The sequence below is a fragment of the Cololabis saira genome, chromosome 1, assembly GCF_033807715.1.
Source record: "Cololabis saira isolate AMF1-May2022 chromosome 1, fColSai1.1, whole genome shotgun sequence".
Lineage (NCBI taxonomy): Eukaryota > Metazoa > Chordata > Actinopteri > Beloniformes > Belonidae > Cololabis > Cololabis saira.
Genome location: NC_084587.1, coordinates 41,710,879 through 41,735,016, shown reverse-complemented (window position 1 = coordinate 41,735,016; position 24,138 = coordinate 41,710,879). Strand labels below are relative to the sequence as shown.

Genomic DNA, 24,138 nt, shown 5'->3' with positions numbered 1-24,138 from the left:
TTTGTCCTGTAGCTCGGTCACGTGACTGCTCGGTACCTGAGTGTTGTCATCAGCTGACGGCTGTCAGGGAGCTAGCAGGCTAACACGGTCGGGGCTCGGTTCCTGGGGGTTTATCGCTTCTCTCCGGCTCCGACTCGCTGTCCCCGGGTTCTGGTCAGGTCCAATCACACCGGGGACCCTCACCCGTTCTCCCTCGCTTCTGGTGGGAGTGTTTCCCCCTCCTGGCCGGCAGTGAGCCGGGTACCAGCCCCTCCTGCCCGCCCTGCAGCTCTGCAGCTACCGCTAACCTCCGCCGGAGAGAACCAGGGAGCCACCGGACCGGACCGGAGAGGAGATGTGCCATGGCGTCGGTCCGGGTGGCTGTGCGGGTCCGGCCCATGAACAGACGGTGAGTCCTGGGGGGGTTTCTGTGCTGGTGCTGGTCTGGTCTCACCTGGACCCTGGCAGCTGTGTCTGCCAACACCTGCTGATAAACCACAGTAGATTGACCCCAACATGTTCTGCTCTCCGTCCTGTTCAGGTGTCAAACATCAGAACCCACCTGGACTTTCCTTAACTAGACGTCACTAAGTTAGTCAGAGGTGTCTTCAGTATTCACATTCATTCCTCAGGTAGAAGTATAGATACTAGAGTTTAAAAATACTCCTGTAGAAGTTGAAGTATCAACTCAAGTTTTTTACTCAAGTAAAAGTATAAAAGTACTGGTTTCAAAACTACTTAAAGTATAAAAGTAAAAGTAATGTAAGGGAGAAAAAAGCCATTGAAAATGAAGCATCTTAGTATAATGCAAATATATTAAAGAACCATATAAGTGTACTATTGAGCATTAACATGTGTTTCAGAGAGCAGGAGATATGATGACTAGTTGCCTATAAGTATTGTAATGGTGCAAAAAGTCAAACTTCAGAGGCATGTTATCTTTTATCCTAACCTTTATTGGAATGTACATCCAAGTTTAGTTGCAGGAATCTGAGGGAACGGATGTAAGAACAAAACTGGACAAGAACATCTGAAACAACCACAACCAAATTCACTCTATCCGGATGGAGCAATTTAACTGGATAGTTTTTTATTAAAGGCCGAAATGAAATAGAGTAACCAGACTGTTTTTAAAATGTAAGGAGTAAAAAGTACAGATAATTGCGTGAAAATGTAAGGAGTAAAAGTAAAAAGTCGTCTGAAAAATAATTACTCCAGTGAAGTATAGATAACCAAAATTTCTACTTAAGTAAGGTAACGAAGTATTCGTTAATTGACACCTCTGAAGTTAGACTACAAAACCTCAAGTCTACACTGGGAATTCACAGATTTTATAAAATGATGAATTAATGTCGAAGTTGTCAACAGTTTTCAGATAAGCAGGGCCATTTCTAGCTTTTTTTGGGGCCTGGTGTAACTCTGATTGAGGACCCGACTGTTGGACTGGAGTGTCACGGCGTTCAAGGTCTTGGAAAATGCATAAACCTGTTTCACTCTAAGAGGAAAACTACGGAGCCCTTCTGTTGGCATTTGAAAAAAATGAAATAATGCGTGGCCACGAGATAATCAATTATTAACTCGTGGCCACGCATTATTTTATTTTTTTCAAATGTCACCAGAGGGGCTCTGTAGAAAACAGGCCGGGGGGGTGAACGGTCACAAGTTGAGGTACCTCAACAAACCCAGATAGCACGATGGGGTTTAAGAGCCATTTGAGGAACCCAAAAAAACTAAATTTTTCTAATTGCATGGTGGGGATCACCACAACTTCTATAAGGGGGAATAAAACCTGGACCTTGCAACTAAACAATGGTTTTGATGTCTCACCTGCGACATGTAGTTTTAAATTGTTCCAAAATTTCAGTTTCACTTAAAAGTGAAAGTTTTCTCCAGAAGTCCATTTGTTTGTTTTTATTCCTGCAGCATGAAAACGATGCAGAAGAACAACTCATGAGAACAAACGTCTGCATGAACAGACCGAAGTGAGATAACAGCAGAGTGAAAGTTGTAAACGCTCAAACTGATAATCTGCTGATTAGACTTTGACTTTGACCCGCTCTGTCATGTTTTGCACGAGCCGGATCTTTGACATAGAACTGGGTGTTATCTCGTCGTGGAGCCGGGTCAGATCTGAAGCTTGTTTGGAACTGGATCAGTGAACTGGATCCGTGAACTGGATCAGTGAGCTGGATCAGTGAGCTGGATCAGGGAACTGTACGTTGACCGGTTTCCGTAGGTGTGTCAATCATGCACATCCATCCTGCTGTTCCTGAGATCCGTCTTTGTGCAAACGCCTGCAGCTCAGTGACGGTTCCACATGGAGGCGCACTCACACTTCTGTTTAGAGTTAAATTCAAACTTCCTCTCAAAACCTGTAAAAGTTGTCTGCTGTTCCAGGGAGAAGGACCTGACTGCAAAGTCCATCATCAAGATGGAGGGAACCAAAACCACCGTTACCAACCTGAAGGTGCTCTTTCATGCTCCTCCATCATCTCTGACCGGCCTGAGTTCTGGCCCGCCGCTTGTTCTGAACGTCTGCCTTTCTGTTTTGTGCCTGAAGATCCCAGATGGGTACACGGGAGATTCAGTGAGGGAACGGAGCAAAACCTTCACGTACGACTTCTCGTACGACTCGACGGACTGTAAGAGCTGCACGTTCATCTCTCAGGAGAAGGTAAGTGAGCGTCCCACTGCTCACAGAGCGGCGTAACTCATGACTGGAGGGTTTGAGACGTTTGAAAAGTCCGTCTCAGCAGATGCTGCAGATTTCACCTTGTGGTTTTCCTTCAGGTCTTCAGAGATTTGGGGTCCGATGTGCTGAAGGCGGCGTTCGAGGGCTACAACGCCTGCGTCTTTGCCTACGGCCAGACCGGCTCCGGGAAGTCCTACACCATGATGGGACTTCCAGTAAGTCCAGTCTCTGTGGATGATGGATGGGCTCTGGGAGCAGGTTATTGATCAGCTGGTCAGACGAGTCTCTCCGTTTAAAGGCTGAACGGAAGTCTTTGAGGAAGTAACATCAGCGGCGTCAGAGATCGGTTTATGTGGAAAACAACATTTTCTTTCCCAAATACCATATTTTCGGTGGCAAATTGAGGAGGTTCAGGCATCTGGTGTCTCCTGGACACGTTTTTGTTGCCTGGAGATAGATCTGAGACCAGCTGTAGGGATCAAATGTCTCAGATGACCTGGGATACTGTGGCGTCCTCGTGTAAGAGATGGAGAGCTCTCCACTTAAGCTGCTCCCCCCACCACCCGAATCCAGACAAACGGTGGTTTCTAGTTGGATGGAAATTACAGAGTGACAGGAAAAGTACTGATAGTTGCATTTGTGGTGACCTTTACTTCTTTACTGACAGTATGAACCCAGAACATTTCATTATCTCCTTCATTTTCTGATTCAAACCTGAAGCACATTCCAGCGTTGTGCATGTTAGACATGCCAGGACTGCAGGACTGCAGACCGGCCAGAGGCCTCAGATTATTGACCCGGAACATGTATCAGAGTTTTGATTAACACCAGAAGACGCTGAGCGGGAGCTTGTAGAATTAAAGAAGCAGACGTCCTCATCCAGAGACTTGAGGTTCTCCTCACTTAGTAAAATCCATGTTTCCAAGGTGATGGTCCATCCCAGATACCTCTGAGCCCAGACATGTCCCCTTTGGACAAGGTTTACATAAGAGCTCCGTTCTACAGTAAAGCTCTTGACAAGAGGTCTACTATGGTTTCCATGGTAATCACAGGTGTCTACCTCAGATTCGCTCTCTTGTCCTTTACACACTGAAACTTTTGAGTTTATTCTAAACTCACTGAAATAAGTCGAAATGGTCTTTAAAACGTTGGCTTCAGAACAGACTTGAGTAGGGTTGTGCAAACAAGGGTACCTCACGATTCGATTCGATTTCGATTATTGGAGCTTCGATTCTTCGATTCTTCGATTATAACGATTGTCGATTCGATTATTGGTGCCACGATTCTTCGATTATTGTGATTTTTAATGCTTTTTTCCATACAAGATTGATTTTGTCTTCATTTGTAAATAAATAGCCAATCAATTAACTCAGTTCCTCTAACAACACTCAAATAACAAGGTTTTTTGAACATTTGACATGTATTTTTCAAAGACACAAAATAATTTATTTTATGACTATGTAAACATTTGCTCTTTGACTTACTTAACTTTGACCAGGGAAAGCTGCACTTGCATGAGAGCGCCCTCTATTGGTGGAAAACACTGAAAACAGTCAAGCCCTGGATTTAATGAGTTCATTAATTCAAGTAAACAAGATATACTTCCATCAAATGTATTTAGTGTAAACATATCTGCCATATTTCAAGTGAATAATAAGAAATGTGCATTCTTGAAAATGAAATGATTCCGCAGCTTATTCAGTCTGGAATCTGGATAGGATAACTTAAAAAAACTGGACCATAATCGATTACAAATCGTCACGTGACGCATCGCGATGCATCGACACATCGATGAATTGCACCCACCTCTAGACTTGAGTTGTGGTGATTGGCTCCCAGAGGAGATGAAGAGTTGAGGCTCTGATGATTATCTGGACTTGGACGTCACGTTTCACTTTAATCTGCCGTCAGATGTTGATGCAGATGGAAGCTGCTCGTTGCTGATGCAGACGTTAGCAAACCCCGACAACAGAGGAGGTCATGTGATCAGTGGGTTGTCTGCAGTTCGTAGCAGCTGAGTAGTTCCACAAGGTGAAGTCGTCTGGTGATTGTTTAGAGTAAAACACTTAAACGGTGGTGATTACTTCCCCTGGGCAGGTGTTCACAACCCAAAGATTCATGGCGCTACATCACTGATCCACTGAGGAGTCTCTGACTGTCATTCAGCGTGTCGACTGGGAGGAAGCAAGGAACTAAGGAATGAAGCAGGGGATTAAGAAAGTAACGAGGGGAAGAAGTGAGGATTTAAAAGAGGAAGTAAGGGGTTGAAAGGAAAGGAAAGGAAGCAAGGAATTAAAGTAAGAAGGAATGAGGCAAAGAAGGAAGATTTGAAATGGAAGTCAAAATGAAAAAGGAGAGGTGATAGGAATGAAAAAATGAACTATGTCAGGAAAAAAGGAAAATTGTCATTAAAGATGAAATGGTGTCTCGTGGTTTCAGGGCGACGCCGGGCTGATCCCGAGGATCTGCGAAGGCTTGTTCAGTCGCATCACCGGCGCCTCCCGATGGGACGAAGCCTCGTTCCGTACTGAAGTCAGGTGAGTCTCCGTCTCCGCTGCGGTCTCATCTGTCCAGAGGACACGGTCCAGATGTGTCTGGTTGGGTCAGATGCAGGCGTGTGGATCCTTCACTGGTGTTTTATGATCCTCAGCTACCTGGAGATCTACAACGAGAGAGTCCGAGACCTGCTGAGGAGGAAGTCCACTCAGACCTACAACCTGAGGGTCAGGGAACACCCCAAGGACGGACCCTACGTTGAAGGTGGGTTCATCCTTGAAGGGGTCACCTAAAACTAAAGATGAAGGTCCGACCTCACGTCAGAGACGGGGATATAAACAATGGAAATGGATCAAAGAAGGTTTCTCTCGCTTTTCATGTTTTCTCTCATCAGCGTCGTTTCATTAGTAACGTACATCCACTGCTGCGTCTCAGATGTTAGTCTGAAGCTGGACGGGGAACGTGTGCACGTTGACGGGTGGCCGTGATGAGGATCTGGTCTTAAACCAGTACCCATCAAAGTCTCTGAGTAGCAGGGATGGACAGGGAGGAGCTGGAATGTTGTTCCTCTACAGATGGAGGGATCCTGGTCTGCATCAAGAACCGTCGGCCATCAAGCGCCGAACCACACTTTAGAGAGGGGTTACCATGGAAACCTCTGTCAACATTGCAGACACAAAAACATTCACTAATGAAGCTTAAAACTTTACCGTAAGAAAAGAAAGAAAGAAGATTAGTCCTGGTCCTGGACCTGGACCTTTTTACGGGGTTTCAAGTGGAGAAAAGAGGGTCGGAGCTCGTTTGTTTCTGCTCTGCTCTGGAACACTAACCTTCTTCTCCTGTGTCAGATCTGTCCAAACACCTGGTGCAGAACTACAGCGACGTGGAGGAGCTGATGGAGGCAGGGAACATCAACCGCACCACCGCCAGCACCGACATGAACGACGTCAGCAGCCGCTCGCACGCCATCTTCACCATCAACTTCACCCAGGTCAGCCGTGGTTCCCGCGCATCGGCCGAGGGCCGTCGCGACGCCTGCTGGTGACGCGTGAATCTGTCTTCTCAGGCCAAGTTCGATGCGGAGATGCCCTGCGAGACGGTCAGCAAGATCCACCTGGTGGACCTGGCCGGCAGCGAGCGGGCCGACGCCACCGGAGCCACCGGCGTCCGGCTGAAGGAGGGCGGGAACATCAACAAGTCGCTGGTGACGCTGGGAAACGTCATCTCCGCTCTGGGTCAGAACCGTAACGTATTATAAACGTGGAAACAAAAAAAATCTAAAACTAAACTGAGTGTGACGTGACCGGGAGGTTTCAGACCCCGACCAAAGACAAACTTGACTGATGTGTAACATGTCTTTAATTTACCGGCCTCCTTTAAGTCTGTAGTGAAGACTTGTGGTTACCATGGTGATGTGTCTCAGTTACAAGAGAACCTGAGTCCCTGGTCTGTGTTTGTCGCCGTTTCCAGCCGACATGAGCCAGGACGGCGTGAACACCAACCTGAAGAAGAAGTCCGTGTTCGTCCCCTACAGGGACTCGGTGCTGACGTGGCTGCTGAAGGACAGCCTGGGCGGCAACGCCAAGACCATCATGATCGCCAGTGAGGACAAACTCAAACCCACCTCGTCTGTGGAAAGTGAGGCGTCATGGAACCAGGTTTAACGTGGTCATTGTTCCTGCAGCTGTCTCCCCCGCTGACGTAAACTACGGCGAGACGCTCAGCACGCTGCGATACGCCAACCGAGCCAAGAACATCATCAACAAACCCACCGTCAACGAGGATGGCAACGTCCGGCTGATTCGAGAACTGCGGGCCGAGATCGCCCGGCTGAAGGCTCTGCTGGTTCAGGGCAACCAGGTGAGTAGCGACCGCCGCGAGAAGTCAGAGGCAGTCGGGGGTCTGAATTAGGGCTGGGCGAGATTTTAATATATATATCGATATATTTTCAAACACGATATGGTACGAGATAATATCGTTTATATCGATTTAAAAAAAAAAAAAAAAAATATGATTTTGATATAGCTCATTTTGTGACAAATTGACTTGAATGTTTTATTTGTGATTTGCACAAATGTTTTGTTATTTGCACAACTGTCAACCTCAGTGGAAAAGTCTGCCTGTTACTGTCTACATTGTATTAATTGCACAGTGTATTTTAATTTAATTGTTATGCAGGAAAGGGATATTTGTTTTATTTTATTCAAGAAGCATTTTTATTCTATATATGCAGGCAGTTTATTTTTATTTCATTTGTTTTATACATTTTGATATTGTGCAGACCTCTGTTAATAAAGGAACCTGTGTGACATTTGGCACGAGGCTTTGTATTAAAACTGACTGTTTTTTTAAGGGTTTGCCTCAGAAAGAAATGAAGCTAACAGAGATGCTATGCTATAATGCTTTGGGGGAAACCCCAATTATGTCACAGAAAAAATATCAATATATATCGAGTATTGCTATTTAGCTAGAAAATATTGAGATATGACTTTTGGTCCATATCGCCCAGCCCTAGTCTGAATAAAACGACCCAGATACACCCGCCTGACGGCACTCGTACGGTTTATGATTCACCGACTGATGGAAAATAATCTGAAACTCTTCATTACTGACATCATCAAAGCCCGAACAGCTTCTAAATCTGGAGGAGGAACTGAAACTCAAGTGGTTTTAATGGTATTCTTGTGTCTGTTGGTCAGATCGCCCTGCTGGACTCTCCCACGGCTCTGAGCATGGAGGAGAAGCTGCACCAGAACGAAGCCAGGGTGAGTGCTGGCATGGAGCCTTGAACCTCAGATCTGCCTCTGCAGGGAGGACGTCCTCCGGTCCACCCGCAGAACCCAGTCCAGACAGGCGTTCAGGGCCGATAGCATCAATCTACCAGGTGGAGTTTAGTTGTAGAGTAGATGAACGGTGGGTCGGAGCTGTTGCTGTCCCTTGACTACTGGGTGACGACATCAGCAGGAGAGAAAGGTTAAATTTCTCAGGCTTCAAGACGAGCGTCAGCCGGTCAGATTGTGGGTGAGGACGAGTTACCAGCTGGTCAAATGATTTAGGACCAGACTTTGGATCCCATGGTGATAAGAATCCTCGGACACAGAACCTGGAGGGAATCTAGACATCAGCTAAACTAGCAGAAGCGCAGCAGGCCCATAAAACATAATAGAATGCTGTGAAGGCGTCTGCTGCTCCTCGCTGCCCTCTGATGGTCGGCGTTGTGCTTGCAGGTCCTGGAGCTGACCAAAGAGTGGACCAACAAGTGGAACGAGACTCAGAACATCCTGAAGGTGACAACATCGTCATGGGACATTTGACCCAGAGTCTGAGTGTGACGAGAGCATCTCTGATACGGTCGGATTATTTTCCTTGCTAGGAGGAGACGCTGGCTCTGAGGAAGGAGGGCATCGGCGTGGTGTTGGACTCAGAGCTGCCTCACCTCATCGGCATCGACGACGACCTGCTCAGCACCGGCATCATCCTCTACCACCTGAAGGTAGGAGGAGTTTAGAGGGTCGGCACCAGCACAGGAGCTGCAGAGTAATCAGATTACTCACTCACACCTCTGTCAACCCTGATCTCTACACTTGGACAAGCATGTTTTGTTTCCTGCTCAGGAGGGACGGACGTACGTCGGCCGGGAGGACGCGTCCACGGAGCAGGACATCAGTGAGTCTTTGGAGTATTAGTGAATATTTAGTGCCAAACGTAACCTAAACCCTGAATCTTCTCTGGTTTCCATCAAGTCAAACATCTGCTGCTTCAAAACTCATTTTCATGTTGGTGTCAACCACATTTGTTGCTTCGTAAACCTTTCAAAGTAAATACTTCCCAGGTATCTGAAATAAACGTGACTCTGCAGGAGTCTCTGCTCACGGATGGATGTTCTTCCTCTCTCCTGCAGTTCTGCACGGTCTGGACCTGGAGAGCGAACACTGCATGTTCCAGAGCCAGAACGGGACAGTGACTCTGCTGCCGCTCGCCGGAGCTCAGTGTTCGGTTAACGGAGTTCAGGTGACGGCGCCGTCACAGCTCAACCAAGGTGAGGGGCTGCCGTCCAGAACCACCTGCTGTTCTCTGCTCAACTCCACGTGCCTCATGTGTCGGGAGGCGCCGCTTCCTGTTTTCCTTCCGTTCGTGCGGATGAACTCAGATAAACACACCTAAAAATGTACTTAAAAGGTTTTATCACCCCAGCAAACGCAGCTGTTGAGGTCGCCTGGTGCCGTCGCCCGTGGCGACGCACCGGTCTACGTCTTAATGAAGTCCTCATCTAGCTAGCATCTCGCGGACCCCACCAGTATTTTCACCGTGGGGAATACACGTGTTTCGCCACGTGCAGGTCTCTGTCAGGTGACTTCATCAAAGATCTGCTGTACTTGCACAACATTGGGCCAGACTGGGCTGATTTAACCATCTTCCAGCATTTGTTGTACGTTCCTGAAACAATCTTCCTGTGAAGGAACTGTACCCTGGGTCCAAGTTGTTTAATCAGACTCAGACATTGTTTTGGGAGAAATCTCAATTAGGTTCTAGGAGTGGTCGGCTGTACCAAAATGAATCACACACACACACACCTCGCCTTTGCTATAAGATATTCATACATTTATTAGCAAAAAGCAAGCATTTACATAGAAGACATCCACAAAACCAGCAGTTTGCTAGAATAATTTGCCAAGTTACCCCCCGCAAACAGCAGTACACACAAAACCAGCAGTTTGCTAGGGCAAAGTGTCAAGTTACCCCCCGCAAGTGGCTGAGCAATATTCATTACAGACAACTACAAAGGTTTTTAAGGCCTATCTTACCTCGACAAGGGGACTGGAGAGCCAGCAGTCCGGTTTGAGTAAGCCAAGGAAAAAAAAACCCGCGCCGGGCGTTCTCCACTAACCCACGGCAGACTCTAAAATCTACTTCCGACCACCGGGTCTTTATACCTTTCCCTCAGCACCTTGCGGAGGGGGGGGGGGGAGGCCTATTCGTCCGCAAGCTCTCAAACTAAATTTCGGCTCCCACGGGACCAAAATCCTGTGCGAACCAGGCTCTTTCTCACAGAAAAACAGGCATTTGCTATGATAAACAGCAGGTGCGTGGCTGACTAAAACTAAAGCTGTGTTTTGGGAACCCAGGGCATCTTCAGGACACAAAACTTATTTTTTCTCACTTCAGACATCTTTACTTATTCTTACTTACTCTGTTTGTAGGCGCCACAACACAAGGTGTTGTAGATGACAGTTGAGGTCATACCTGCGTGTCTTCGGGTCGTAGCCACAAATCTTCAGCATGACTCTGCAGATTACTGTCCATCAGTTCTTCTAAATTCCTTTGACATGTTTGCTCGCTCCACCAACACCTGCAGCTAAAGCCAGGTGAGGCAGTAGGGTTAATCTGATTGGCCCAATATGTTACTGACATGCAGAGTGTTGCAGGCTACCTGGAAATTCAGCACTAATTATAATAATTACGACAGCAGTCTTCAGCATTACTGATATTGCATGTTAATACTGTGCTACATTTTTTTATATATTGTGCAGCCCTAACATATAACCAGGTCCTTGTCTCCTCTGCTTCATGTTCTGCTCAGTGAATATTTATTTTTCCTCAGGCATCCCACCAGGTTCTGCATGAGGACCTCTGCTTTTCTTTTGTAAAATTCGCTCCCACTTGTTTATGTCCTGGATTAATTCGGATACGCATCAGTTTCTGTGCAGATCTAACGCATCGTCGCTCCCTCGGCTGCCTCCACCAGCTGTTACAAACACACAAGACAATTGTGAAGCCAGAAAATCTCACAAAAGGAAAGATCTGTCACGACTTCCTAAAAGCTGACAGACTGCCAAACCCCACGCTCACGCTGATGCGTCGGCAGCATTGAGAGCGTTACTATCCCCCCGTTCTGAACGTGGTGATCAGAGTCCAAACTGAATCGTGGATCCTCGTGTTCACCTTTTTACACCTTAATGCGACCGTAAGCCACTCAGACACAGTTGCCTGAGCTAGTCAGTGAAGTTGTACACAGGATTGTTTCAAAGCTCCCAGATCACTTCAGTACGGACTGGAGGAGGTTGTCTGTTAAAGATCCACCGCCGAGCGCTGCCGTGGCGCTGCCGTGGCGGAAGGTGGAAAGTTTGTGCTTCCTCAGCAGGTTACAGGAGGATCTGCTGACGTTTGTCCACGTTTGCTGTGCAGGTGCGGTCATTCTGCTCGGCAGGACGAACATGTTCCGGTTCAACCATCCCAAAGAGGCGGCCAGGCTGAGGGAGAAACGAAAGGTGAGAAGATATCCGTCTCTGAACGTCCCGAAGCAGCCTGAGACGACGACCTGAATTGACCTTGTCCACAGATTTATGTCCGTTTGTTTGTTCTCAGAGCGGCCTGCTCTCCACGTTCAGCCTGTCGATGACGGATCTGTCCAAGTCCTGTGAAAACCTGTCCACGGTGATGCTCTACAACCCGGGGTGAGTGGGCCGAAGCCACCGTAACGTCAGCTGCATGTGGTCACCGGCTCAGACCTGCAGTACATCTGCTCTGCTTCCAACCACAACAGACTTGAGAGCGTCGGAGGTTTTCCAGTTTCAGTCGTGTCCTGCTTCAGCGCGCCTTCTTAGAAACCCAGACTGCACGTAGTCGCTTGTACGTTTCAGAAGTAGGGCATAATTCACCAGCAGTAAACCAGATTAAAAGCTGGGACCAGATGATCAAAGATGTTCCTTTTATTTGGGATTAGAAGCTGCTGTAAGATTTATAAAAATATAAAAAGGTCATCATCATCATCTGGTGATGAACAGGAAACACGATTCCACTTCAGAACAGTTGGACAGTATGAACCCAAGATGTTTCATGGTTTCATTTGTTAGCCCCTATTAGTATTAGTTTGAGTGCCCTAAAACAGTGGTTCCCAACCTTTTTTCCTTGTTTCCCCCCCTACTTGTGTCTAAGACCAGCCAGGCCACCCAACCCGTACGTACTAGCACCAAAATAGACTTTAATTGAAACAATGAACATTAATTATGTTTTTTGGATACATTTCTCTTTGGTTTACTCTGTATACATATGACTTTTTTTTTCTCCAATGTTACCAATGTATAAAATACGCACAAAAGGACATAAAAATATTTCTGAAAAATGTCTCTTTTAATATGAGACCAATATTTTTTTACATTTTTCCTTTAACAACCTGTCGGAGTAGATTAAATGTTGAGTAATGATATAATAATAAGGAATTAAATCATTTCCTGTGTTGTGTGTATAAAAAAACACAAAAAATATTCAAGGCATTCATAAATTATTCCTAACAATGTCTTATGAATGACTCATTCGCAAATAATAATTTTTACAACTGCATAATTTCAAAGCAGACAAAGTTTCGTGCCCCCCCCCCAGAGATCTCTGGCGCCCCCCCCAGGGGGGCTCAATATCTATCACGATTTTGAGCCAACGATATGATTCGATATAATCCAATACACTTACATAACTTTCTGGAAGATTTAAAAGGGACAGTGGTTTTGGTGACATCTTGTGAGTGTTCTATTTACTTGGATTGAATTAATTGAACCAAAAAGTAAAAAACATCAATATATATGTCTCTGATTGGACAGTCTACAGCTTGCAAATGCTGGACAAAATGAATCAGATGTATTGAGAAAGTTGGTTCCATTTATTGAAACAGTGCAAACTGTAGTTAACAAGCCTTTGCAGTAATTAAAGTGCATTATTACAGTTACTGTAACAATAGAGAGTTAAAAAGTGCAGCAAGAGGCCTGTTCTGAACAGATTCTCGTCTAGCCAGCAGTTAAGTAAACATAGTACCATGGCTTCTCCGGTCTTCAGTGGAATAAAAGTCATACGGGTTCCTTCTTTTCTGTCCTACATTTCCATTTACGGGTTTTGGATCCGTTTAGTTGGAGCTGCAGGTTCTCAAAACTTAAACCTTGAATAAGAGGAGAGAAAGATCCTCCATGACTGCTGAGCGCTCTCTCACCTGGTCACCTGGTCAAATCCTTCCCCAGGTCAAGGATCAGCCCTTTTAGCTGGTCCTTCCTGGTCACATTCCTGCTTCTCAGAGGATGAACCAGAGTTTGTCTTTGGTAGCGTCCTCACTGAAAACCAGCGGGTGGATCTCCAGACACGACAGGTGGAAGCTCGGAGTGTGAGGAGGAATTGTTTCCCTGTATGTTCGGTCTGAGCAGACGTGATGCAAGTCGTCAGTTTCCTGTCATGTGTACTCTGAGTCCAGGAATTAACCATGTCCCCCTGTCCTGTTGGCAGTCTCTTCACTGAGAAGGGCCCCGTCTTCCTCAGGTAGACTCAGCAGTCCACTTCCTGTCTAACTGTTGTGTTTTTTCACCCACACACCCGTCCAGTCTCCCCGTCTGTTTGATTTTTGCTCATCAGCTTCCCGCTTCTGTGACATCTGAGTAGATGCGTGTCAGCGCCTGGCAGCTCATCCTCATTTTGTGTTTCCATTTGCTGCTTTCATTGGCTTTACTCGTTGTGGTGTTGAAGTGTCCTCTTTTCTCCGTCCGGATGACGATGACGAAGGGAGCTGATGGAGCTCTTTGCTTTCCCAGGTTGGAGTTTGAGCGGCAGCAGCGAGAAGAGCTGGAGAAGCTAGAGATGAAAAGGTACGAGGTCGTGGAGTTTGCCGGACGCCGCTTCACTCATCCGCAACTCTGAGCTCTGCTGTACTTCCCTGCAGGAGGCTGATCAAAGAGATGGAGGCCAAGCAGCAGAGCGAGAAGACGGAGCTGGAGCGCCTCCAGCAGGAGGTGGAGAGTCAGCGCAAGGAGTCTGAGGAGGTGCAGCAGCGGATCCTCCGCCAGGAGGAGAGCCTCCGCCGCCGCAACCAGGACATCGAGAGCCGCCTGCAGGACTTCCTGGCCGAGAAGGACCGCTTCGAGGAGGAGAGGCGCTCCGAGATCCGGGGCGTGGACCTCCAGCGCAGGAGGCCTCGGAAAAGCTGGCTGGAGGAGGGGGAAGCGGAGGAGCAGGCGGAGGAGGAGGAGGAGGAGCTGGATGACGAGAGGCGACGGCAGCATGAGGCTGCGGAGCAGACGGAGATCTACCGCGAGCTGGAGAGGCTGAAGAGAGAGCGCGAGGAGCAGACGGTTCGCCTGGAGACGGAGCGGCGGCGGCTGGAGGAGCAGGAGCGGGAGCAGCTCAGTCTGGTGGGGAGGCTGGAGGAGCAGCTGAGGGAGAAACACGAAGCCGCCACCGCCCTGCTGACCCGCGAAGATGCCCGGCGGCTGGAGGACGAGCAGCGAGCGCTGGCTGACATCAGAGAAGCCCTCCTGCGAGCTAAAGAGGCTGCAGAGCGGACAGATGTGGTGGACGCCAGCGAGGAGGCGAGGGCCGCCCAGACCCGATACTCAGACTTCAAGGCGTCGCAGGTGAAGGAGCTGGGTCAGCTAGAGGAGACGCTGCAGGAGCAGAGGGAGCACCTGGAGAAGGAGGTGGCCTCGGAGCGAAACACCCTGCTGCTCCTCGCCCACAGCCTGAAGGAGCAGCAGCAGCAGCTGAAGGAGACCCAGGAGAAGGGAGCGCAGGACGCCAGCGCGGTCTGCCAGGAGGAGCAGCTGCTCAGGCAGGCGGAGCACCAGCTGGACTTCAAGGAGCGGCAGCTCTCCAGCCTGGCCCACAGCCTCCTTCCCGCTCTGGCCGAGGAGAGGCAGCGGGCCGCGGAGATGCTGCAGCGCAGCGGTGGCGACAACGGGAACCGCGAGGGCCCGCGGGGGCTGGACAACACGCTGTACCAGGTGGAGAAGGAGCTGGAGGACAAGGAGGAGAAGCTGAAGCTCCACCGCAGCAACACTCAGCAGCTCCAGCAGCTGCAGGACACGTATGAGTTCACGGCCAACGTGGCCCGGCAGGAGGAGAAGGTGAGGAGGAAGGAGAAAGAGATCCTAGAGTCCAAAGAGAAGCAGCAGAGGGAGGCCATGGAGCAGGCGGTGGCCCGGCTGGAGAGGCGGCACTCGGCTCTGAGGCGCAGCGTCTCCCTGGAACCGGACTCCGAGGAGGGACACAAGACCGCCATCCGGAGAACGGGAGATCTGGACCAGCAGAGGTCAGAACGAGCACCTGCAGAGACTTTCCAGGCACTGTTTACCAGCTTTTTTTTTTTTTTTTATTTAATTTAATTTAATTATTTTTTTTTTTTTTTTTTAATCCACAAATGTATTCTTTAGCAGAGTTGAGCGTGAGATCCAGAAGCTGCGACAGAGGATCAACGAGGGCGATGAAAACAACAGAACTCAGTCGATCGGTAACGACGACAAGACGAGTCACAGCAGCTCACCGGTCGGCCACATCCAGACTCTGAACCCGCTAATGCCGCTGTCCGACGACAGGTAACCCTGAATCTGCTACTGATTCCCCTGCTATAGACCCCACGCGCCACGTTTGCGTCGTTACTTAGAAGATGACACGTTTGGATCAACAGCAAACTCATCTGTTCTCGTCTTGTTGACCAGGATAAACGCGTACATTGAGGAAGAGATCCAGCGACGGCTGCGCAAGATGAATCTCCTCAACGGCAGCAGCAACATGGATCTGTCCACATCCTGTGAATCGCTCAAGGTAAGACTCCTGGTCATTTCCTGTATTTGATCAAGCCATCCTATCGTACGCTCACGCAGCAGTTTCAAGTTAAAGCGACACTACGTAACTTTTCCACCTTAATATAATATTTCCAGAGTCATTGTGATGGTACATCAACTTTTTTTAGGTTTAATGAACCTCTGTCATGGTCTGAGGGGTCTGTATCGCCTTCACTGGCACTATGTAACTTTGAGGTGCATGGTAGGAACCCTGCCACACTAAAAAACTACACATTTTTACGGCTTTGACTGCTTTACGGCATACGTCACTTCCCCCTCCTTCCCGATTCACAGTCGAGACGAAAATGGGCGGGGCTTGGAGCGCAGAGCTCCGCAGAAGCTGGTAACCCGTTGCTGCGTTGTGGCTGCAGCAGCTCCACACAACAGACGTGGGGAAAAGATCCTAATGGTTTAACTTTTCAATGGTTTCCTGCTCGGAGGCAGAACCACGGAGGCCGAGTATCTGAGATAACAAAGTAAAAGAGTAAAAGAGTCGTCGGCTCGGTTGGATCGCGGCTGTAACGAGTCTGACCAAACATAACGTTCCTCAGTAAACAAACAAACACGCACGCAGACGGGCGTCGGATCAAAACACGGGTTTTATTCCCCACTTCTCCAGCTAAACGCAGTTGTTGGCCAGCTCTCTGCGGTGCGATTAATTTTGTTGAGGAAAAAATATTAATTATTTGATTTGTAGCTGCAGAGGAAAAAAATTATCCCACAAGGGAAAAAAAATATTGCTCACGCCTCGGAGCCTCTTCAAAGCAGTCAAAAAAAAAAGAAAAGAAAAGTAAGAGTAATACAAAACATGTACTGTATGTTGTACTATTATACTAATTTATTGAAAAGCATGGCGAGTCAAACTTTTACCAAAGCAGCTGCCAAACATTCCTAAACAAGGTAGTAAGACGTGGGTTGTGCAGAACTGCGGCAGTAAATCCTGCTAAAGAGTGGCGCTCCGACGAGGAGCTCCACTCTTTAGTAGGGATTTCATATGGATCCAAACCGTTAATAATCATTATTTTCTCCATATACCGCTCCCTGGCTTCCTTGTTTAAGGTATCCAGGTAAATTCCAGTTCCTTTCCAGCAGTTTAACATCTTTTTTTTTGCGTTCAGTCTGTTCACTTGGTGAAACAGAAAAGCGTCCCGTCTTCTATCAAAACAAATGCATGCAACGGGACAGGAGTTTTCCGGCAGTACGCGCTGGTGCTCATGGGAAACGTAGTGTTCTTTCTGGTAAAGCACTACCGCTTTTGTCCAAAAGATGCCGCCAAACTCAGAAAAGCTGAAAGTTACGTTGTGCTGCTTTAAAGCTCGCCAGGTGGTGTTTCTGACGGGCCTTCATTGTAACATAGACAACAATAACATTTCTTTCTGCTTAGTACACAAATAAAACGTGCACTTTGAAACTGTCCTGCCCCTTATTTTATTGGATGGCACATGGGTGAAGCGTCAAACATTTTAAGTTCCCCAGCTTTTGATGGAAGCAACAATGGCGTCAAAGTCCAGGCGCTGACGGTAGTTGTGTGGTTTTGATCCAATATCGAGAGAATTTCTTTAACAAATCCAGATTTTAAATCGATGTGTCTGCGAAGTGAAGACCAACATCAGGCGATGTTAAACTCCCAAGAAGAAGAGTGAAAGAAGAAAACCCAGGCTACCGTTAGCTGTTGTCGCTGGTCCTCGTTTCAGATGAGGTTTTGATATCAACCCCGTAGACTCGTACGACCCCCTGGTCCACGTTTCAGGACAGGTGGGGTGGCTCGCTCTGATCATAGTAAGACCAGGATTGGTCACACCTTCAGCCTCCCACCCATTTCCACCCGCTCACTGGAGAGTGAGGACTGAGGAGATGCAGCACATGAAGTGATGAATGCAAGTTTTCTGTGTCAGAACTGATCCGTAGCTCTTTAACTCTGCAGGAGGAGGAGGAGGTTAGCGACTGTAGCTCTGTTAGAGCAACAGACCAGGTAAGACCAGGATCTGGCAGCCGACCCGCCGCTACTCTCCCGCATGACTCCCTAGGTGGTGGGGCTTCCTCTGGACTCTGCTCTACCCAGCTTTGATTTGTCCTGGTTCTGTTCCCTCTGGCTCCTTCTCCTCACCCTCACGATGAAGAAAATGTACCATTTCACATTATTTAGGGACACTGATTGTTGAATGTTGTTTTTCAGGATGATGAGAAACTCCAAAACGTCAATTGGAGGAGGCTCAAATATGAGGTGAGTCCTGGTACTGGTTCTGGGAATTCTGGGATTAACAATCTTTGATTTTGATAATCTGGGATCCTACACTCACAAGTTCTATGTGTTTGCAGTAAAATAAGACGTGCATGCACGGCATTAATTACTAGAATTATAACATCAGGACGTTATTCGTCAGATGAAGAGGAATGGGCCGTCATTTCAAGTCCTCAGTGATCCCAAACATTAACAAAAAAATCATAAACAGACACCTAGTTTGTTTTGACTCTTTTAGAGTTTAGTCGTTGGCCTTGAACACCCCCCTATAAACACCAAAGCTGTTGATTTTCTGTCTTTGGTAGAAGGAATTGGTCTGTTTAAGGGTGGAAGCAAACCGGTGATGGAAATAGAATAACAGATGGGCCAAACTTGTAATAAATCAGCCCAAAGTTCTTCATCACCAGAATCATGGAGTGGGTTTTGGGAAAAGTTTTATCCAGAAACCTAAAACCATCTTTCCCATCTGAATGAAGCCTAAAGTCTTTGAAATGGTTTGTAATTGATTCTTTCCCTGTCAATGATTGTAAACTCATTTTTTTATTTTTTTAACGCGTGCATGCGTGTGTTAATTGTCCTAATTTGCATGTCGAACCTCTTCACCTTAATTTCAAATCACTTGAACGTCACCCGTGCACCTGGTGATTGGAGGACCTGTAATTCTTGATGGGGCGCATCATGGACTTTCCCTTCCCGTCCTTCTTGACGATGTAGTCACGGACTTCCCCCTTCTGCACACAGAGAGCCTGCCAGTCTAACTTCCTGCCCTCGCCGGGGTTTGAGACAAGCTCCCCCCCTGGTGTCCAGGAGAACCCGTCAGAGGAAGAGTGTGGTCTTGTAAAACCTCACCGACGTCAACCAGAATCCACATCTGAAGTCTTGGTTGAAGAGGAAAACGCATCATGGAAAGAAGTGAATCTTCCTGAAGGAAGATGGGGAGGGGCTCGTGGGGGTCTCGACAGTTGTAGCATTGGACAAGACAAGACCTCAGCAAACACTGAGGGTGACAGATTTGAGAAGGATGAGGGCAGTTTAGAAACGAGCAAAGACTCTGAACCACAGCAGGAAAGGAAGGAGGAGCTGCCGTTGACGGGACGATGTGAATTACGCTCAAATGAAGACGTCAAGAACCAAACTTGTGATTTGGGAATCGACAAAGATGTGAAACTTTCAAATTTGCAGAGTATAGGCATCGATAACCTCAGCTCCAAACTAAATTGGGAGGAGGTTGTTGATGATGAAACAGAACAAGAAGCAGTGACAGAGGAAGTTTCAGCCAGCAGGAGTTACATTTGGGATTACCTCCAAAAACTCCAGATCCAAACACAGTACCCATGGAGAGCAGAACAAGATCAGTCCTCAAAATCACATAGCTCTGGCCTTGGTGACAGCTCCCAAAAGGATTCAGAGGTCATCAATGAAGGTGAAATCAAAGCAGAGAGAGTGTTGGCCAGAAGCAGCTACATTTGGGATTACATCACAAAACTCAAAAACCAAACCCACTACTCATGGAGAGCAGAAGAATCTGAAGTTTCCAGAGATCGGTCGTCAAAATCACAGACCTCTGCCCCTGATATCATGCCCCAGCAGGACTCGGACGCCATCAATGCTCAAACAAATCAAGAAAAACTAACAGAACCAGAAAAAGTGTCGGCCACAAGCAGGTTCCTTTGGGATTACCTCTCAAAACTCACAAACCAAACAAACTCCCCCTGGAGAGCAGAAGAATCTGAACTTCCCTGGCCATCAAAGTCCCAGAGGTGCAGTAATGACTCCACACAGGAGTTCACCGACAGTCAAGTGAAACGAGAAGTGGAGGCTGATGACGCCTCGTCCAGCAGGACACATGTCCTTGGCTACTTCTCTGGGATGCTTTCGGATGCATACAAAGATGCTGAAAGACGAATACAGGACACACGTGACATCATCCGAAACGTTGGAGTTGGTGAAGTGAAGGATGTTCTCGCTCAGTACGTGACCATGATGCCCAAAGAGATGCCGTTGATTCACCGAGTTCAGCTTTGGCGACCACCAGACCCTCGCAGCTCGGCAGAAGATGACGTCAGTTCGGTGGACCTGCCAAAGGACTCCACCCTCGGTCCTTCTCCAGCATGTGGCGTGTCCCTGATCCTGGGGTTCTCGGGGTGGCCAGAGGGGTCGGTATCCTCGATCAGAAACACGAGTCCTGAGGTGTTTCATCAGGGGCTGGTCGAGCTGCCGCCGGCTTTGTCTCAGCTAAAGACGCTTTCCTCCCAGCAGATCCTGGAGAAACTGGAATCCCTGTCTCCTCAAAGAGGACTTGGAAAGCTTCTGAATGTGTTCTGTCTGAAGGCAGCAAACAGGAAACGACCCATCCCAGAACCCGTGTGCCTGCTCTTGTCAGAAAAAGCTGTGACTGTGGTGGCCGGTACCAGTTCTGTGGACACGCTGACTAGTTTCCATCATTTCAATCTATCAGAGATCAAAGAGGTCCAGATCAGTTTGGCGGGGCAGCATGTCCGCCTGATCGGCTGCAGTGAAAACAACGTTTTAGCTGTCTTCACCCACAGCAAAGAACTCACCCAAGAGTTCTGCAAGGCTCTGCTCAAAGCATGTGCTCCCGTCGGGTCTTCTGAAGCGGTAGCAGATCACCCGTTGCTCTCTGGTGACCTCATGGTCCTCTCTCTGGATTGGACGTCAAAGGTTCCTGACCTGGTCCTTCACGGCGGTCTCCATATCACGTCCAGGTTCAAGCGGGTCCTCGCAGACCTGCTCTACATTGTCCATGGGAACATGCTCGGCCCTGGCAAACCTTCCCTAGCAAACATTTGTCCTCTACTCTACACCACAGTCAGGGTCAAGAACTCCGCCAAAGTCCGTCAAGACACCATCTTCCAGTTCTTCCTGACTGACACCCACATCGCTCTTCTCCAAGAGGACGGAGTCTTTCACCCGGTGCCGCGGGGCTCCAGTCTGGTTCCTGCCCAACCCCAGTTTCAAAGGCTTGAACTCCGCAAGCGTTCAGACATCAGATGCCTGCTCGTGCGGAAGAATGACAACTGCTTGGCCATAGATATCGTCTTTGCAAATCCCAAGCAACAGACTCTTAAAGGGAGGGTGGAGTTGAGGCGGGGCTCTGCTGAAGAGCCCTCCGCCCAACACAAGCCGTGTGGTGACTGGAAGCTGATATTTGGCTGCTCCACAGACGCTCAGGCCCTGATTAATCACCTGTGTACCTAAATGCAGGCTTTGCCCGAGCTTTGCCTGCCTGAAATTTCTTTTTTTTTTTCTTGAACGTTTCAGTCATTTATTAGCATCTAATAAATGTTGTATAAGAAAATGCAGAATATTTTTGTGTTCTTAGTTCTTATGTTTTATAAATGAATGATGTAATTTTTTTTTTTTTTTTCTCCCCCACCTTGTCTGCACACATATTAATGATTGATACCATGACGGTACAAACCAAAGGGGTATATATGTGCATTATTACTATATTTAATATATATACATATATATACGCATACATATGCGTACACATACATAAATATACACATACAAACCCAGTGTTTTTTTTTTTTTTTTTTTTGTGGGGTGGGGGGGATGGGGGTGGTGGGGGTGACGACATCCACTGCCAATCCAGGAAGCAGGAACACACGGAAGCACACGTCAGGCACTGGAAATCTGCAACAAAAAACCACAAACAAAACACGAAACCGGCACGGAGCCAACCAAAACAATAACAGCAATCAACCTAAATCTTGAGATCTGATCGCAGTCTGAGCTAAGCTACCGCTACCGCTACCTAACCCCAATGAATGATGTAATTTAATGTAAAAAATTACTTAGAATCCGTCTTGATGGGGAAATGTTTGTTGTGCCTTGTTTTTAAAAGTTAGTGTTGATTTTGTACAGAGAGTAATAAAGTTTGAACGGTTTCTTGTCTGATATTTAACCCTCCTTGATGAAGTGAAAAGTCACCCACATGTGTAAATGTTTGAGTCAGCCCTTTACTCGCCACCTCTCTTCTCTCCTTGTGTTTTCTCGTCCTGTCCCACCTCCTCCACAGCACTTGGTCTCCCGTCCTGCCGGGACGAGCTGCGACGGCGTCCGCGAGCCCGTTAAAGTTAGCGTTCCTCGTTACGTTCTCCGCGGGCAGGGGAAGGACGAGCACTTTGAGTTCGAGGTGAAGGTAAGTTCAGTTTGTGGCCTCATCGGTTTTACGCGTCTTCATTAAATGTGTAATATGAGTCACTTTTGTTTACCTGTGAACCATCGAGTTGAATTCAGTTGAGAAATGCAGCTTATTTCCCTAATTCGTGTGAAATCTTGATCATTTTGCAACTGGATGTGGTCTACGGTGAAGATGAAGGTCCTCCTGTTTTCTTCTGAGTCACTAACCTCCATGTGTTGTCACAACCTGACCAACGTCAGTAGTCCTGGTTGTAGGACACCGGACCAGATCTTTGTGTTTGGGTGATGCTGGAGGGTCCTGCCTCTCTTCATGTCTTGACTGGGTGAAAGCCTCTGACCGATGTCCCGTGGTTTCCTATGGACCCTGCTCTGGTCATCCAGTCCTCTGTTGGGGGCCGTTTTGTCCTAGTACAACTAGTGAAGGCTCGGTTGTTGACACATGTCCAGTGGGTGCCACAGTCACCAGTCCTGTTCACAACCTTTGGCACAACTTGGTACTGAAAGGTTTCCAGTTCTGTTGAGGCAGAGCAACTGCTCCTGCACGTCCGAGGGGGACAGTTTAGGGGTCTATCTCACAGGATGCCTGAGATGCCTTCCAGGTGCGGTGGTTTGGACGGGTCCATTGAAAGAAGGCCTTGCGGCGCACCCAGGTCCCCAGCAGAGATATACGCGGGTTTCGATTAGCGTCGGTCCAGGGTGGGGTCGATAGGGCCTCAGCTCCTGGAACATGTAGGGCACTGCCTGGTAGTGAACAACTACAGTTTTCAGGAACATCTTTGAGGCCAGTAGAGGTAACTGCCTTGAGTTGGGTACCTATCTTCACTTTATTCATCACCATCACCATGTCTGCAGTCACAACAAACAAACACACTCAGCTCAGCTTCTCTCATGCTGACCTTATGCTTCTGTCATGTTGGCTGTAAACAGCAAAGTGGTGAAATACCAAGGGGTTAGTGGGTCCCACCGAGGTCCTACTGGAGAAGGACCCTAATGGAGAACAAAACAGCTAAGAGGACTAAGTAGAGGGTCAACGCTGTTACTGTTCCAGGCTCCTAGTTGTTACCTCAAATCCCAGCTTACGGAGACCCATCTTTCATACTTGTGTTTCTCTCCATTGGCTCAGTTTTCCCACTGAAGGATCTAGAGGAGAACTAGAGGAGGCAACCATCCATCCATGGAGTCATAGATGGATGGTTGCTAGCTCTTTGTCCTGTGGCTGTTCTGTTTCTGCTGAGTGTGATGACGGATAAATGTTCTTCATCAGATCACCGTGATGGACGAAATGTGGACGGTGTTCAGACGCTACAGCCGTTTCCGAGAAATGCACAAGAGCCTCAAGTTCAAGTATCCAGAGGTGAGACCACAAACCCGCTGAGATGTCACCAGCACGTCGTCTTCTACTGTTGCATTTGAGGAGAACCAACATCCCTGGGAAGTTGGGCGGTACACGCCCACTTTCTGTCAATCACAGTTAGCAATTTTAGCTTGGCTTAGACTCAGCTCATGCTAACCTATAATGCTAACTAATATAACTAATAATATTACGTCATTTTAATCTAATCGGTGCAAAGATTCCACAACTATCAGAGCTGTGATCTTTGGCTCTGTGTTTTCAGCTGGCGGCCCTTGAGTTCCCACCAAAGAAGCTGTTTGGAAACCGAGATGAGCGCATGGTGGCGGAGCGCCGGAGTCACTTGGAGGTGCGACGCTTATTGTTTTCACAAGGAAACTAATGAATCCAGATCTGATGTTGAAGTCTGGTGGTTGTTTTCTCTGCGTTTGAACTCGTCCCCGGTTCTCTGCAGCGGTACCTGAGGAACCTGTTCCAGGTGATGCTGACCTCTTCCAGCTCCCCTCTCAGACCCGACGACGACGGCCTCTTCCGCCTCTCCAAGCTGGACGTGTGCGAGTTCTCCCCGTTTTTCAAGAAGGGCGTCTTCGAGTCCAGCAGCCACGGCACCGGCTGA

General features: G+C 47.9%; 2 protein-coding genes across 8 annotated transcripts in view; one reads left to right on the top strand and one right to left on the bottom strand.

Moving 5' to 3' along the window:
- snrpb2 (small nuclear ribonucleoprotein polypeptide B2) overlaps window positions 1-174 on the bottom strand; it is a 7,970-nt gene extending 7,796 nt beyond the window's left edge. The window contains exon 1 of the mRNA XM_061723798.1: window positions 37-174. The gene's annotated coding sequence lies outside the window, so the exon portion shown is untranslated. The remainder of the gene's footprint in view (window positions 1-36) is intronic.
- On the top strand, window positions 14-24,138 carry kif16ba (kinesin family member 16Ba). 7 transcript variants are annotated; one of them, XM_061723756.1, is made up of 28 exons: window positions 16-388; window positions 2,377-2,446; window positions 2,540-2,653; window positions 2,770-2,886; window positions 5,111-5,208; window positions 5,322-5,431; window positions 6,016-6,158; window positions 6,234-6,402; window positions 6,638-6,769; window positions 6,852-7,027; window positions 7,867-7,932; window positions 8,395-8,454; window positions 8,541-8,660; window positions 8,782-8,833; window positions 9,069-9,206; window positions 11,354-11,436; window positions 11,534-11,622; window positions 13,433-13,465; window positions 13,735-13,788; window positions 13,863-15,227; window positions 15,349-15,510; window positions 15,634-15,739; window positions 17,684-17,731; window positions 17,936-17,983; window positions 22,047-22,169; window positions 23,436-23,525; window positions 23,788-23,871; window positions 23,977-24,138. In XM_061723756.1, exons 1-28 carry the CDS (start codon window positions 342-344, stop codon window positions 24,136-24,138), a joined length of 4,059 nt encoding a protein of 1,352 aa, XP_061579740.1. In that variant the 5' UTR covers window positions 16-341. The 7 variants fall into 7 exon arrangements, with proteins under 7 accessions (XP_061579711.1, XP_061579702.1, XP_061579720.1 ...); XM_061723766.1 differs by lacking the exon at window positions 17,684-17,731; XM_061723775.1 differs by lacking the exons at window positions 13,433-13,465; window positions 17,684-17,731 and having other exon boundaries at window positions 17-388.

What these genes read in the sequence shown, in the direction of transcription:
- kif16ba (XM_061723718.1), top strand. Translation starts at nt 342, where the DNA reads ATGGCGTCGGTCCGGGTGGCTGTGCGGGTCCGGCCCATGAACAGACG. An exon ending in GGACGGACCCTACGTTGAAG is followed by an intron (nt 5,432 to 6,015) that starts GTGGGTTCATCC and finishes CTCCTGTGTCAG; the next exon opens with ATCTGTCCAAACACCTGGTG. An exon ending in GGAGATCTGGACCAGCAGAG is followed by an intron (nt 15,228 to 15,348) that starts GTCAGAACGAGC and finishes TGTATTCTTTAG; the next exon opens with CAGAGTTGAGCGTGAGATCC.